The 17,765-nt window shown below is 38.9% G+C and overlaps 1 protein-coding gene across 5 annotated transcripts in view; it reads right to left on the reverse strand.

Annotated features, from left to right (window-relative positions):
• Positions 1 to 3,242: 3,242 nt before the first annotated feature.
• epha4 (EPH receptor A4) overlaps positions 3,243 to 17,765 on the reverse strand; it is a 48,396-nt gene continuing 33,873 nt past the window's right edge. For 2 of the 5 annotated variants that reach the window (XM_012970177.2, XM_018093809.2), the window contains exons 9-18: positions 15,560 to 15,618; positions 15,071 to 15,184; positions 14,756 to 14,941; positions 12,847 to 12,908; positions 11,587 to 11,796; positions 10,490 to 10,639; positions 9,151 to 9,344; positions 7,209 to 7,367; positions 6,008 to 6,746; positions 3,721 to 5,305 (exon numbers count right to left, since the gene is read on the reverse strand). In XM_012970177.2, the coding sequence (XP_012825631.1) occupies positions 6,632 to 6,746; positions 7,209 to 7,367; positions 9,151 to 9,344; positions 10,490 to 10,639; positions 11,587 to 11,796; positions 12,847 to 12,908; positions 14,756 to 14,941; positions 15,071 to 15,184; positions 15,560 to 15,618 (1,249 nt within the window). In that variant the 3' untranslated portion in view covers positions 3,721 to 5,305; positions 6,008 to 6,631. 5 annotated transcript variants of the gene reach the window in all.

Genomic DNA, 17,765 nt, shown 5'->3' on the forward strand with positions numbered 1-17,765 from the left:
GAACAGTAACACTAAAAAATGAAAGAGCTTTAAAGTAATAAAAATATAATGCACTGTTGCCCTGCACTGGTAAAACTGGTGTGTTTGCTACAGTAACACTACTATAATTTATATAATAAGCTGCTGTGTAGCCATGGGGGCAGCCATTCAAGCTGGAAAAAAGGAGAAAAGGCACAGGTTATATAGCAGATAAGTTCTGTAGAATACAATAGTGTTTTATCTGTTATCTGCTATGTGCCTGTGCCTTTTCTGAATGGCTGCCTCCATGGCTACATAGCAGCTTATTTATATAAATTATAGTAGACTTTCTTAAGTAAACACACAACTTTTACCAGTGCAGGGCAGCAGCACATTATATTTTAGTTACTTTTATACACTTTCATTTTTTGGTGTTACTGTTCCTTTAAGTCAAGGATTCCTAGAAAAGCTCCAAGGCATGCAGTTATTTATGATAAAGTGTATACAGTCACCTTAAAGTACCTTCTGTCTTTTCCATTTGAATTTTGTCTATAGATTAGTAAGGGTGATGATAAGCAGTGAGAGGGGGTTTAACCACTGCTGTTTTCCTTGTGATGGTCAATTTGCCTTGTCTGATATAACTGAATACAATATGACATGTTCTCTGTCTGCCCATCGATTTTATCTCCTCTTGCAGGTTCTGGTGATGTTTAATCCCCATATAAAAAGCCACCAGCGAGTAGGACCATGGGGGTTTGAGCATGGCCTAAGCTATTTGAGGCGTTACAAGCAATTGTTACATTACAAATTGCTGTACACAATCATCTATCCACCGCATTGCTCCTTCAGATCAGCAACAAAAATGCTCTCTCTTAAGGTGGCCATACACGCACCGATAATATTGTACGAAACCTCGTTTCGTACGATATTCGGTGCGTGTATGGTATGTCGGCGAGTCGACCGATATCGCAGGAAGCTGCTGATATCGGCCGACTCGCCGATCGGATGAGTTGGAAAATTTTGATCGGGCGCCATAGAAGGCGCCTGACCAAAATTTCCCTTCAGCGCTGAATCGGCAGAAGGAGGTAGAAATCCTATTGTTTCTACCTCCTTACCTGCCGATTCAGCCCTGAATGGTGTGTGGCGGATCTTACGATGTTTCGTGCGACCGATGGTCGCACGAAACATCGTCAGATCGCCATGTGTATGGCCAGCTTTAATCTTACAAGCTCAAATTTAGTTATTTTCATTATCTTACTGAACTGGAACATAACCATAGAAATGGAAGACACAGAGGCTGCTGTGATAGGGCTATGGGGAAAGATTGCCCAGTCTCTTTTACTGATTTATACATACTTGCACTATACCTATTATGTACTAAACTGCCCTAAAAAGAGATCTGGCTCTGAATCTTAGTAGATTCATGTTACTCACACTTTTTCAGGTTGAGTAATAGAAATAATGTCAACTCAAGCATGTAAGACAGAGGGAAAAGGTGATATGATCTTGTTCTGATCCATTAAGAGACTGAGATTGGGAAGGATAGAGGGAATGGTACGCAAGTCCCTTATTGGCCTTTCTATAGGCCTTTACCATATGTGTATAGTACACATAGGAAACGCTACAGGCAGGGTCTTATTTAAAATAAGGGTGTTTTAAATCCATCAATTTTTTATTCAGCTGAATACCAAAATCCCTGTTAAAAAAAAATATTTTGTTGCCTGCTTACAGTCAAATTGTAGAAATATCCAAAAATGTGCATAATCTGAGCTAAGCACTAACAATTCTACAAAAAGTACTCAGATTTGACCAAACCCCACACAGAATTCTGAGCGTCCCTAATAGTCAGTGAATAGCTCTGCAAACACTTTGGGGCATATTTGTTACAGTGTGTAAGCAAACATCACCGATGATGTCGCCCATAGCAACCAATCTGCAATTAGATTTGAACAGTCACCTATAATGACTTTATCTGCCAGCTTCCCCACAGCCTGCCAACATCTGCCCATTTCTGCAGCAAACTTCCCCAGCAGCAAACTATGTCCCAGAAGGGAACATCAGAGGACACAGCAAAATACATTGTATTTTTAATACCTAGAATTTCATTTTATTCTCTGATGTAGCACAAACTACTCTTTCATTCTATATAACTATTTTATATGATGATAGTCTCCTTTTATACAAATACATAGAGTAAGCCAAGGAACTATTATTCAACCACATTTTCAAGGGAGTCCAGCTGGACCAGGATTTGGCAATATCTAAAGGCTTATGGATGTGTGAGAGGCCCTCAAAGGAGAGGATAGGGTACCAGTTATTCAGCAGAATCAGTAGTTATTTCATCAGCTTCATAATCCCACAGACCAAAGCAATTCTGAATAGTGACCAAAAGTACCGCTGAAACTTTTGTTATATCGTATTGGGATCCAGAGAGATAAACATAAGACACTTTAAGGCATATTCAAAAACTAATATACTGTGTTTTACCACAATTCCAATGTAATAGCAGCCTTGATGGGGAGTTGAATCTGACTCTACTTTGCAAAGAAATGACTTGTGTGCTATTCTTTATTGCAAGTGTGCTATTGGGGGGAACCCTAATATAATCTGGGGGGAACCCTAATATAATCTGGGCACAGGGACAGAGAGGTTCATCCTGCACCCTGTCTGTCTGTGCTTTCCTCTGCTGTGTATCCACATTGTGCTGTCTTACACAGTGTTACTAGCAATAACACAACAATCAGATCACTAACAGTGGAGAGCCTGGATGTGTCTATTAGAAGCCATCACACTGGTATCTGAATGTATCAAATATTTCCCATAGACTTCAGTGAAGTGGCATCTAGCGGGCAAATTTTTTTGAAAAACAGTGCCTGGGCTATATTAATGTTACATGTAAACAATGAATCTCTCAAACATGGGAATACCAATGTTTTTCTCAGCAAGAAGTAAACATTTAACTGGTGGGCCCTTGATATCAGGTTCTCCGGTGGGCCCTTGGTGCCCCAGTCCAGCTTTGGGTGGGGGTAGCTCCAGGGTTCCCTTTTGCATCAATAGGCACAATTGCATGTGATTTATCTGAAGAAACTAGGCGTGCACAATGGCACTTGGCTAAAATAGCCACAATTTGATGAGGGGTTTGTGTTCAAGTACCTTTAATGTATAGTGTTATAAACCCAACAACTATGACAAATTTTGAACAACATTCAAATGGGCTCTGGTAATTCATGCAAAGGCTAAATCATCCCCATGCCCCAGGTATACCACACAGTAGCCATGTTTGCTTTTATTTAACTACTTTATTTTTGTAAATTTTTTTTTTCATTATTAATATTTTCTCCAGAATGCAAACATTTGCATTAACTTTTCTATTTTACAATTTTACAAACTAGGTATAAAAAGACCATAAATAAACAAGATAAGTTATGCGTACCTAACAATAAGGGAAGAGGAACCAGTTACCCTTCCCTTCAGCAAAAACAAAGTGGGAAAAAGAAAAAAACAAAACAAAGGCAAGGGCTGCAAATTAAAATAGAAAATATACTTTTAACCAATATGTGAACCAATTAAAATGCTCTGTTAGATGTCTCATTTTAGTAGAAGCTAAATTAATACTCATCTTTTGCAGTGACACACAAAATATAAATGTCCCTTTTGATTTAGTTAAGTTCTCTGGTTAAGGTTCACCGGGGTTAAAAACAAGGAATAAAAATACTGATAACAACCAATTGCATGGGTGTTGTCCTTTTTGCTGCTAAAAGGGCCAGTACAAAAGTGTTAATGACTCCCTTTAGACTTCACGTATTGCTGGGGATACAACATTTGCAATCTTTCTCTTTTTTTCTATTTTGTCTTGGCAGTAACAAAGAAATATAATATGCATCCTGAATTCTGGCCTACAGCTTCTGAACTAGGTCATCTTCTCAACCACTGATCCATAGTCATGTGCCAATGCAGTGAATGCCAATCTCTGTGTTGGACTCATGTGATGGCTCCATGTTCCTACTGACATAAATGGCTTGTCCACAGCAGTTTAGCAAGGCAGCCAGATCATACTTGCACCAACAGGAGAAACACTGCAGTATGTATTGGACCAAATGTTGTTGACAAATGTTGGCCCTATAATGCTGAGTATGTCTGAACCTTTTTATAAGAGTTAGAATATCTTTCACATACAATGCCAAAAGGCAGTTTATTGTATGAGCAAAGTACTTAATTCTTTTTTAAAAATACTGTCGCTACCCCATATACAGGGTGCCTTCTGTACATCTTACACATTTACAGCATGGAAGAAACCTGATCTTATTTGTGAAATGTAAAACTTTCCTTTTTTTTCCTACTGAATTCCCAGATGGCTTCCACAAGCCTTTTATTACCCTCATTGCTGATAACAGTCCTAGCATCGTTGGTTTTAGGAGCTCTACGGAGAGCCCACAGAGATAGTATTAAGCTCTGACATTTCTCTCCAAACTAACATAAGGATTATTATGTGGATTCCAAGTTGATCCAAGACAAATAACCCTTTATTGTTACCCTCCTGCAATACTAAGTTTCGGAATAGAAAGGCGGGCAATGAGTACAAAGACATTTATGGGGATGTGAATTTATACTTATACATACTGTATGCTAAGTTGGTAGCTCTTTATGGTTGTCACCGTGACCAGTAAAGATGCTTAAATCTCATGAAATTGCATATTTATTATTGTGAAAGGAAAGTCTTTTATAGTTTTATATTACAGAGGCCTCAACCAAGAGAGGAACAGATGGCCCCAACGGTAGTGCATCACCACTGCTTGCCTCTGGGCACACCAAAACATAAAACAGTCCCTTGCCCGTTGCTTGCTCAGTCCCTTATTAAGGTTGTTTGGCATTTAGTTCTGTCCCAGGCAATAGTTACTAATGTTCTACCTCTTCATAGCAAAGCACAGTTTACAGGATGTTGTTTTACACAAAACAAAAATCCTAGTTTGGATGTGGATCTGAAGTGCCATTATTCCCTTTTTTAACATTTTTTTTAAACAATTATTCTCTTCACTGTTACCCAAAAAGGGTTTACTGCAGGCAATGCGTTATTCTGTTTATCCTGGACCAGGATTGCTGTAGACAACACGGAATCATTCAGGGGAGTCATAAGGCGCGACATGGAATGGAGAGGAAGACCTGCAGGATCTTATGGTGCTGGAGAAAATCCATGTTCTTGCTGGAGAAGCAACAATGGTGTTTAAACATTCTACTGTGACATTCCGCTGACTCTTCTCTGAATTTCCTAAAAAATGAATGGCTCTGATCTCTCATGCCTTCTTGCTCCAGTTTCCCATGGGTCGCTAAAGAAGCAAAAAAAGAATCCCTGAAATAAAAAGAAGACAGTTTGTATTACTTACAGCAGCTTTTCCTGTTAACATGGATGTATCTACCTATATTGCAGTGTAATGGTGGATAAAGTGATTTCCAGTTAAAATCTGCTTAAAAAGGTAATGATGCAGAATTAAATTACATTTACCCTGTAATTGCCCAATAGTTCAAATAAAAAAAAGCCCATAAAAACCTCTTCTGCAGTCTCCTAGGTCTAGAAGTATATCTAGTATAGTCTACTCTGGTTTACAGAAAATTGCAAGTAGCAACAGCCCCAAATGCACCAATGCATTAAGCAAACTAGATGTGGCACACAAAGAAAACTATGGAAATAATAATGGCTAGGGCACGCAATGCATTAGGATGGCAACAGTAGGTTTCCTCCCATATCTGCAATGAGTCACAAGTAACCTCTGCAGTCATTCCCATGCAAAAAATGGCTATATGGTTGCAAAGGAGTGTATAATGGGCTATAACAATAAAAGTTTAATCTATAATTAGATCTTTTTTAGGTAAAATTAATATTATATAGCTATACATACATGTCATAAGACTTATAGGTTTAGACATAAATTTATAGTGGTTTATTAGCCAAGGGGTTTGTCAGGGGGATGTCAAGATACTGAGCATTAAATAGGTGCAGTCACACAATGAGTGCCAAGCCTTCTATAACACATTTATGGTGAGCACAGCTTACCTTATTATCCTTTTTTGACTTCAGATATTCTCTTGCAGCGGTAGCACAGGCAAAAATAGATATTCTTTCATATCAAAGGAGTTCAGGCACTATCCAAAGACAATCTGTCAGCCAGTCAATGAGCACAGAAGGTTTCCAGGATCAGCCAATCATACATGGGATGTCTGCCTCACTCCCCACAAGAATGCTCTGTCTCTTTAACAGCAGATCTAAGATGGTTCACTTTGCCACACTGGTGAAGATTTCCTTTTTATCTTGTTTTTACTGATTGCTTAAACATATCCATGTTACAAGTAAAATAATCCATGAGAAGAAGGCTAAAGTCTTGTACATCGCATGAACAAAAAAAAAAAAAACTTCACCAAGTTTCTAAAATGTCAGTGTTGTCCTTTTTTTGTCTACATCCTTAACTCGCCGATGCATGATCTTCCAAAAGCTGAGTTGCACAAATGTTCCATGTTAAATGAGATTCGGCTTATCCCCAAATACTTCTGCAGAGTCCTTGTCCCATGGGGTGAGGATAATGTAAAAAAAGTGCAGTTCTTCAATTAAAGTGCATGGATGAGGTAAACTAATTTTTTTCAAGAGTTCTGAGTAAATTCCCCCCCTTGATGACCTGCAGCTTCAAACAGGAACCATCCTTCCTTGCATTTGCTGCATCTGGGTTCTCATTCCCTGGACACTGCTCAGAATCTTGTTCTGGTGGGAGGGGGAACTAATGCCGATTCTGGTCAAGTCACTAAAAGAAAAAAAAAGAAAGGAATGTTAATGTTAGATTAATAGAACTCAGTTCCCTTATGTTATATTTTAAACCATACAGAGTTGGCCTACATGCATTAGCTGTATCTCCCACCATATTGGACCAGGCCTGGACTGTGAATTCTGGCAAATGCAGAGGGGCTGCTGTAAGATGCCATAGAGAGTCACTACTTATTGGGCTGTTTGGGCCTCTGTGTATTTGGAATGTCAGAACCAATTTTGAATCCAGACCTGTACTTGGGTGCCAAACAGTGCCATGGCTCTGACATGTGTTCTATGGGCCTGTGTTGTGTGTGGACATTTCAAAGAGGAAACCCAGATAATTAAGCTTCTTTGAATGGTTGTACATCTATGTCATCATTTGCAATCATTATAATATTAAAACTGCCCATCTAGATCACCCTATAATATCTTCATCACATAGCACAATGTGCGCACTTACTCTTGATTCACATGCACGACTGCTTCCAAGCTGGTGTATCCGGCTGCTGTGAAGTTATCTTTGTATCTTTCCATTTTGATGGCCTGCAGCCAATCAAGCACAGAAGCCACCTGGGACCATTCAGGCGAGCTGGGGTCCAGCAGAGCCGTGTTTGTTCTGCTAAAATCGGCAGCAAAGAAACAGGAGATTGACTTTACTCTCAGGCAACATTAATAGAGCATCAGACATACAGCAAACATTGTGTTCCTAAAAGCTGATTTCCATACACATTTTCTCTGCTATCACCTGGCATATTAAGGAATTTCATTGGTATTGGTATATTTTTTACAAAGACAAGAAAGTCCCTTAGTCCTGTACAGGGGGCACAGTAGCAGAAATCCTCTAAATATGATCCTACAGCTAAAATTGCATATTTGCACTGTCTATAATTGCTATGGATGCTGTGTAAGCACTATTCTGTACTCAGTATAGGTATGGGATCTGTTTCTCACATAATTCCCATTTTTTAAAATTGATTTTTTTTCTCTGTATTAATAAACAGTACCTTATTTATGATCCCTACTAAAATATAATGAATCCAGAAAACCCCAAATCCAGGTCCAACACCTGTATGTTAGCCTTAATAGCATAGTATAGTGCTAACATGATTAAAGATGTATAAGCCTTCTTGCTGGCCAAACTAACAGGTTAAGGTAAATATTTTGCTGTGTTCTATAAAGGATTATCACCAAATATTGTGTGATAAGCAACATAAAGAGCAAAAAGAATCTTATCCTCATTTCATCCCACACTCCGGTGTCATTTCCAATGAAACATCCCAATCAACTTTATCCTTGGCAAATGCCCAGAAAGCAGACAAAGCCCAGCTTGCCGAGGAGATAATCCCCTCTTTAATCAATGTGTTCCTGAACAGCCCATACCATAGAATTGGCTGGAATAAGGGGTTCTTTGAAGTTTTGGTTTGAAGAATGTAATTCTCCACATTTCCCTCTGCGCTAGGCCTTTCGGAGTAATTGCTTTAGCAGATTCACTGCTGTGATTAGTAACATATACTGGAGTTTATGTACAAAGTGCCAAACTTTCTTTGGAGTTTTTTCTAGTTATATGGAGAAAACAGCCAGACTTTCTATTTTGCACTCAAGAAATGAACAAAGGAGAAGTTTTATTAAAACCTTATTTTTTTTTTTTTTTTGCTGCAGGGATATGAGGGAAAATATACACAGTAACTAGCCTGAATTTAAGAGACCTTTCTATAGGTTACAATGGAACACGAATTGGTGCTTTTCCGCAAACAGAAATTGATTTTATATATTAGAAATTAACATTTTAGGCACTTATTCGGGCAATGATACAGTTTTTTCATGATGGCAAAGGCTGCATGACAATGCCCAATGAATCCAATCATTTTTGAAGTTCTTCAGTGACTGCCCCAGGGAATCAGCCTGCTTTCTAAAGTACCCAATCAATATCTATAAACACACATACTTAAAAGGCTGTACAGTGCGGTTACAAATGTAAACTGATCAGTGACTTATTCAGGGTCAGGGGGAGGAAGGGGGGGGAGAATTAAACACTTGCTGTTATCGTTCTCTTCTCCTTGAATAATTTAGCACATTGATGCAGATATTGCTGTGTGATGATAGCCTCCCAGTGGGATTGTAACCTATCCTCAGTGATGTGTTGGCTACAAAATAGCCACCAAAGGCCAGCAGAGAGTAATCAGCTGAACCATATTTTTGACTTCCGTCTGGGCTTGCGTGTAATACAATACCTTGTTTTATTTGCAAAAGGATTGGAGCTACCTCGACATTTGATTTTTTATCATCTGTTCCCAAGGCAAAGACAAATGATTCAAACAGAAGTCTCTCTGCCTAATTACTGAGATAGGGAATTACCCATATACATTTCCTTTGCAAACTAACTGGCCAATGGGTCTACTGACCTTGAATTATCCAGCCCAGTCCTTTTCAAGCTGTTTGGGTTCCTGATGAGCTTATCCAGCATGCTGACTATCTGCCCAAACTTGGGTCGGTCGCTACGCTCCTTCTGCCAGCAGTCCAACATGAGCTGATGCAGTGCGATAGGGCAGTCCATAGGTGGGGGCAGTCTGTATCCTTCTTCAATTGCTTTAATGACCTTAATGAGCATAATGAAGATTGTCATTAATTAATTGAGGTTCCTCAGAACCCAAAAATATGTGCTTTAAAATCCTCTGTACCTTAAGAAATATATAAGCAAAAGCCATCATATTACTTCATTTAATGGACTAAATGAAAAGAAGATTTCTAGCCCTAAACGCTGCCCAAGGAATATGTGTATTTGTACATTACTATTCTTACAAATTTTAACCTAAAACATATGGCATATTATACTGTGTATGGGTTTATGTTTAAGTAAGTCTGAAAAAGAAGGCTCTGTTTCATTTTAGTGATAGATGAAAAGGATATTTATTGTTTCAATTGCCTAAATTGTCATTTTAATCCCCTTTTAATAAACTATATCACAACTTTAATGCATTCAAGTCCCAATGGGCAAAACATGTGGAGAACCTCAGCGGGGCTGCTGATGAGATGTTATTTCAGTACCATATTGAAATAATTGAAATATTGATCAGCCTCAAGTCAAGAGAATTTCTGAATTCAGGTTGTTTGTCTCATATTACAGGATGTGCAGGCCCAGGCTGACCCTCACAATATTGAAACTATCCCTTTTTCTGGCAAGCGAGGGCGCATCATGTTTCCAGATGCACCTGGGAGTAACTCTTGTTTATCTGGAAAGATGTTACAAGTTCTTTTTGAAATAGAAGGGCAATGGATCACCTGCATTAAGAAACAAAACTTCCTTCTAGAATCCTTCTTAGGAAATACATCTGTACCATTCCCCCAGTTGCTATTCTTAGTTTTCAGAGGGTCATCCAGAGACAGCTGTCTGCGTCTGATCTTGTAAGATGCTGTCCAGATGGTACAGTTAAAAAAGATCTGCATAATTTACGAAGGCCCATTTAGTGAATCTTTTTTTTTTTTAATGTCCTCTAGGGACAGTCAATTTAATTGACTCTGGAATTAATAACACAAGACACTGTGTTTTACTAAGTTCTTTAAGCAATCAGTTTGTTAATGATATATTGAACGATTCCACTGCTGCATTTATCAATACATTTCTTTGTAGCCACCCAAGAGGATTCTGTAGTCATATGACTAGCAGAAGATTTTATCATATAGTTCTTCACAAAGCCTACACAAGCACAGTAATCAATGTAGCTTCCATGACCAAATACTCACATCCTGATTGGACATATCCCAGTAAGGCCTCTCTCCATAAGACATGACTTCCCACATTACAATGCCATAGCTCCAGACATCACTGGCAGAGGTGAATTTTCTGTATGCAATAGCTTCTGGTGCCGTCCACCGAATTGGAATCTTGCCACCCTAGAAAATGCAAGTCAGTTAATGCAAGGACCATAGCAGACCACTCAAGCTTTAATGCACAATTATAATGTAGCCTTACTTATATTTTGAACGTATACATCTTATATATAATATTTCTTCATCCTAAACTATACCATGCTAAAATATTATTTCTGAATACTGACTATTTGCTGTTAGGAAGTTAAACAGTTAAGGTAACATGATCCGTGCTGGTTTGTCTTCAATTAAAGGAAAAGCCAGCAAGGGTTTGGCTTCCATAGCAAGCTGGGCCAGGTTTCTAAAAAGGAACTTCTCGATTCAGATGGGTGAGATCCTACTGCTGATACAACTTATTGTTGTGGTAATACAAAAAGCGTTCCCTTCCCATATCCCCCTCCCTCTTGCACTAATGCTTTCTACTTCACTTGGAACTGTTTATGTAAACGCCAGTATTTTGAGACAGTGGAATGTACCATGAAAACAATACTATTCTACATTCTGAAAGTAGGGTCGGATGCCTTGGCTGCCATTAAGTGCAGGTCTGTTAGTACCTACCAAAGCAGTTGTATACAGTTTAAAGTGCACTGTACCTAAAGTGTCAGGGGTTGGGGATACAAAAGTCAGTTTACTAATGCAGAAAAAATATGTGTGTATATGTAGACACCACTAGGATATAAAAGGCTTTTAACTACCGCCTGTTATATTTATTCAAGGCCTGCACCTTACAGTCTGTGCCTCTACAATAGTTAAACTACAACTCCCAGGATTCCCTAATGAGCTACTAGTTTAACAACAACTGGAAGGCCCATATGGCACTCCAACTGATCTGCAATTTCAGGGGCAACCCCAACCATCGGAACAGCAGGAAGTGGACTGCCTTTTGGGCAACCAATAGACATTTTTTAGCAACATTAGGGCATTTGCTGTACTTTATTGATTAAAGGTTTAGAAATTATGCATCTCCTTACCCTGGTTGTGTAGGCTGCTTCAGGGTCATCTTCTAGCACCCGAGACATCCCAAAGTCAGAGACCTTACAGACTAGGTTGCTGTTCACTAGGATATTACGAGCAGCTAGGTCCCGGTGTACATAACTCATGTCAGACAGGTATTTCATACCAGACCCAATGCCACGCAGCATTCCCACAAGCTGTATCACCGTAAACCGACCGTCGTTCTTCTGGAAGAAAATGATCATTGTTAGGCCCATGGTCTTAATAGCGATAGAGTACTGGCTTGTCCCAATGTTATAAATATCTTAAATAAGGAAACAATTAGCATATATATAGTGAGTAGTCCAAATGGACTAAATACTAGGTCTACAAAGGTCTGTCATTTATAAAGATCTGTGGGTTCATTTTGCTCTAGCATATTCTAGGCAAGCTACAACACAGCAAATCTGCGGCAATTAAAGCATCACTGAATTTACTGAAATCTGCTTTGGGTAAGTCACCTAAGCACAGCTAAATAAACATGCCGCCTAATCAGGCCCCATTCAGAGAAAACACCCTAACGCATTCGGGAAGCTGAGCACACACAATCCCTTTTCACTGGTACAGTGAAAGTATGCCGTTGAAATATGTAAGATTTAATGAACTTTAGAGGTTGTTATCATTTTCCTGCCACAATACTTTCTGGTATGCACAGTTGCAATCATCTTATTTTCCTAAGCAAAATCACTAACACAACATCCTGGGCGGGAGTTTAGCCTGCGCTATACATGGCTTGGCTGTTCAGGTCCGATATTTACTACACTAAATATGTTCAAAAGAGAGTGATTTATTATACAAATTAGATAATATATCAATCACCACAGCTCCCCTTATGTGTTGGAATGTTGGAATTTCTTTTTATTTAAAAATGTAGGTCATGCATTAATGCAGGCATAGAACATTCCATTTATACGTGGCAGGGTGACATCATATTGCTTATAGAGGCTAATCTACAAGTCCTCCTTATACCCTGTAGCAGATGCACCACTGGTGGCCATAAAACAAGTGGGTGTTTTGACACTGCTAGATTATTGCAGCTCCCAGACAGATGTACAGATGCAAACATGTTTTGCCTGTGCATGTCTTTTTAAAGTAAATCCATTGACAAAAAACACTATTTATAACTACAGTAAGTTTACTTAATAAACTGCCATTCTGGTAAAAAGAAACAGAGCATGCTAATTAGATTTAATGCACCAACTCTGCAAACAAAGAAATAAAATGAAAATGGTACTCACCCGAAGGAATGCATCCAAGGATCCGTTCTCCATGTACTCAGTGATGATCATGACTGGCTTGCCTGACAATTCAAAGCACAGATACGGCCATTACTAAAAAGAACTGCATAAAACCGACAGATACTCAGTATAAGGGCCTTGCACACATTTTCTCTCCATTCTAGCAATGGAACAAACCCTGGGGGTGCTTCCTGCTGCTTATCCTGCTTCAACTTTTACTCTTTTGCTGTGTTGGATTTTTTTTGAGCCTTTCCATCTGATTCCTAATCTTGCATAAGGATGCCATGACCAGCTCATAGTAGGTGGTTCATGATTACCATATGAATATATACAGAAATTCATTCCTTTTTTATTTTTCTATAGCATTTTTACAAAAGATTTTTTTTTATCTAACCCTTTTCTGCTGCTGCCAGTGATGTGGCATATTTTAAAACTCTGCTTGCTAGGATATTATTCAGATGTTATGGTTTCATAAGTCACAGATATGATAATAAGATACTGCTGGAATCTAGAATCAAGAACCTGAAACTTATCTGAAAGAAGCAGGGCCATCCATACATCAAAATGAATAGAATTTAAATTAGCGTAGGCCTCGTATTTTATCCCTCAACCTGCAGCACATTGTCCTGCCGTGCTACAGCAGCCTAAAAGCTAGGATTGAAGCGCATTGAATTTTTAAGTAAAATTGCAGTGAGTGTAACCTGTAAGCTGCTGAAAAGGAATAAAGCAAACCCCAGAACTGCATCTAACATGGCTGCTGGGGGGGTGACAAAGGGCCATTGCATCCAACATAATTGTAAGCTTTTGTCAGAACTGCTGAACAGCAGCTAATGTGATTCCATTAAACATTCTTTCCTCATAAGATGCACCATTAGTTGTAGCTTGCTATCTAAGTGATGCAGTTGGTAGTTAGGCTAGAAGCCGCATTTTCTGGCCATGTTGAAAAATGAGAGATATTTTGGCCATCTGTTTCTTGCTTTGTAAAGTATCTATTCTTGCCCCAAAAAAGCACATTTGCCGTGCCTATGTTTTGGGAACTTTATCTGAAATGTACAATTCACTCAAACTATTCCCTTCCTGATTTTATCTTTCTGCCTGCCATCATAATGACAGGTTTAGATAGTACATTGTAGATTACAACAGGAAAAAGTTAAATCCTTTCAGCTTAAATATAGGCTCCAATAAAACTGGAAATAACCATGAAGAGGAACGCAGTTTACCGGAAATCTGTGAGCATAACATTTTCAATGGAGGCAAATCATTACTGTAAAGCAAAGCTGCAGGTATAGACAATGCTTTGGCACTGAAAGCATGCATATGAGCTATTAATGAAAGGCGCAGGCTGCAACATGTACGGTGTTTATTGCCTGTGCAGGTGTGCAACACAGAACTTATACACTGTAACCCAAAATAACAATTATCACTATGAAATTATCACATTGGGCAAGATGTTTGCAAATAGCATTCTACACAAACAGCACACCCAACTCACTCAACAGTAAAATACCAGACAATGAAGCTCTTCTTCATTATTATAAACTTAAGGGAACATTATTATAGACACTGTTTTAAGACACAGTCTTTAGAAAATTAGGTATTAGGTACTAGCAGCATTTAATAAAGGAGGTGCAATAAAAAGTTTAGAACTGTACCTCAGGCATCTCCAACATGGCATTTTTGTATAACTACACCATCCTAGGAAAAATAATGTTACAACACCTGGAGAGCCACAAAGGTGTGGGCCAGTAACCAGCACAACCTGCTGATTGGTTCCCATTGACTACTAAATCACTACATTACTACCATTGTTTGCAAATCCTAGTACCAGAAAACATGTCATATTTAATATAACTACTGCAGATCTTTTCCTAGAGGAAGTTTGAAGTAAGTATGAGAAAGGTGCACTTACATTTGGTGACAACGCCTTCAAGGTGGATGATGTTGGGATGGTCAAACTGACCCATGATGCTAGCCTCACTCAGAAAGTCTCTCCTCTGCTTATCTGTATATCCAGCTTTCAGGGTCTTAATTGCAACATAAATCTCCCTCTTTCCAGGGACCTTCAGACGCCCACTGCACACTTCACCAAATTCACCTTTGATTAAAAAAAAAATAATCAATAAATCTTCACATTGACTTCAAGGGCTGCAATACAACAAAGCAATGTATTAAATAACTCATCTTTATAATGTGTGTTCGCCTTGCTCAAAATTCTGACACTTACCTACTCCAATTACTTTCTCAATCTTAATACAAGAGGCATCAATTTCCTTTGCAAATTCACGGACGGCCTGGTTAGGATCTTCATAAGTAAATGGGTCCACATAAGTCTTCACTCCTGAAGTGAAAAACACACCAAAACATTAGAAATGCCCAAAGAAGCATAGCTGAAGACACTGAATATGGCTGAATAATAATTTTAATTGGTACAGAAATGTTCGGAAAATTCAGTTCTGCATCTGTTTCCCAAAATGTATCAGGGTCTATCAGTTGGAATAGGAATGGGTTGTTCATATCTCTAGCAGTTTTATTACATTGATAAATGGCAAATCAGAATGTTGAGCAAATGAGGTGCTATGGTTCTACCACTGTGTGCATTACCCCCTTAATAAATGTTTGCTGTTTATATTATCCTTCTTCTAATTAGTTCACATTTCCTTATAAACTGTATTAATCCTGATGCAATTGTTTCACATAACTATTGTCACATTACCTTGGTTTAAATGTTTTTCCTCATCTGCTTCCTGCTTGGCTTTACTGTATTTACTCCGCCTGTAGGGTAAGAAAACAGAGACTTTAGGATGGCTCCCTGGGAAACACTCTTGCAACATGGAAGTGTAAAATAACACCGATTCCTGTGTGCAGGCCATGATTTGGGAAGAGCTCTGACCTTGCACTGATACCAAGGGCTTGTGGCTGGGAGCAATAATTACACTGAAGAAATTTCAGAAATGGATTAACCTTTTTATTCCCAAAGGAGCCTGAAAACCCTCAGCAGCAAAACGTTTAATTAGAGCACGCCGCATGGAGTGGCGATACATGGAAAAACTGCTTTGTAAAGCAGCGCACATCTCTTCACTTTGATACAATATTGATTCCGTTAGATGGTTTTATGGAGTGCAGGTTTCTCTCACTGTGAGACAACGAAGATTAAAAAATAAACCAGGTATACAGAATAGCTCTTCTAGCCTCTTCTAACCTTGTCTGTGGTCTATATTTAAATGAGTCTTCTAAATGTAACCTGCAAGGAATGCCGCTAGGTCAACATTTAGATACAGATTTAAGGAGGTATTGAGTTGGGATGAATAGAGGAAGGCAATTAGGACAATCTGTGATTATACAGTAACTACGAGAGCTTTGTCTAGGTAACAGAGGATTACTGATAAAACACTAATTGGAGCCTTTGAATTTTTAATTATAACCTTAGCATGAAAGTCTCCCCCCCTCAGCAGCTTGTCACCTGCATGACCTTAAGCAGCCTTGTGCAATAGGGGCACTATTGTCTTTGCTCAACATGGCAGCAACTCCCACTCTGTAGCATAGAAGGGGAATGAATAGGAAAGCATAGCTATAGGTGACACGTGAGAGCGGGGTACCTGTCTGACACAAACGGCTCTCTTATAAATAACAAAGAACAGGTAGAAAAGATCCACAGGGGGAGGCAAAAGGGGGAAGGGAATACACAGCAGGGCCCTGTATACCCTACAGCAGCTTCTCATTCAGGGAAGATGGTGATTCAACAGGTAAATGGTATGCATATATATTCTGCGTGGGAACCCCTCAGCTATCAGGTATAAACACAAACAAAAAGGTGCAAGATGAGATTGCCATGGGGGCTTTGATCATTGACCCACCAGGGAATCTGATGAAGAACAAAGCAGTCCCAAACATACTAGGCCCGGATGGCCACATTACAAAAAACATGGTCCAACACACACACAGCTACAAACTTAAATACAACATACACACAGCTGAGTTTGGCTACAGAAAATATCTATTAGGAGCAATCTGCAGCATAAACATATCAGGTTTAAAGCAAAACAGGTGCTTACCATGTTACAACAACATGCAGGCACATTCCAATCAGCAATGTGTAGGGACAGAGCTTCCCACCCTGCTAATTGGTGGAGAGCAATAGAGGCAATTGTCTGCCATTGGAGATCAGAGCAACAAGACAAATTAAACTGCAGTGATGGCTAAAAACTGCACAATACGCTCCTACTTTACCGACTACATAACCATAGGATTTTCAGATATCAACTGGCCTCATCAAATGTTTTTTCTAAAATATATGTTTTTATATATTTTTTTCCACAGGTTTTACAGTTATATTGAGAAAATTGTCCCTTAATAAATATATAAATATATTGTTAGAACAATAGTCCATATATCAGTCTGGTGGAACTTTCAAAAAATAGATATGAATAGCCAACCAGCTGAGTACAGTATGAAAACATAATCCCATTGTCTAAGTTCCTTTCTTAAAAGTGACCATTCCGACTGGTCATACAGCCCGAGAATACCAAGTTTAGAACCTTCCCATGATGAACAATTAACCAGAAGAACACAAGATGAGTTATATCTCTATTGAAAGGTCATTCTTTCCATCCGAGGTCACATCTTCAGAAACATAATATGACAAGCCTGGTAGGCAACACTTGACCTGAGTAAAACCTCTTTTTAACTCTTCTCACATAACCAATAAATGTGTCACCTGCCCTTGAACATTTTCCCAGAGGGATGGGAAACTTGCTTACAAATAAGAAGTAAATGTTGAATAATATTGGCTTGTCTGTGTTAACTTACACTTACCTAGGTGCCCTAATTGTACTAGATGCCTGGAATCCTAAAAAGGCAGCATTAGCTAAGAATTCTTCCATGTGTGACTATGCACTAGCTCCCTAGAAGATGCCATTTTT

This window comes from Xenopus tropicalis, chromosome 5 (genome assembly GCF_000004195.4).
Source record: "Xenopus tropicalis strain Nigerian chromosome 5, UCB_Xtro_10.0, whole genome shotgun sequence".
NCBI lineage: Eukaryota > Metazoa > Chordata > Amphibia > Anura > Pipidae > Xenopus > Xenopus tropicalis.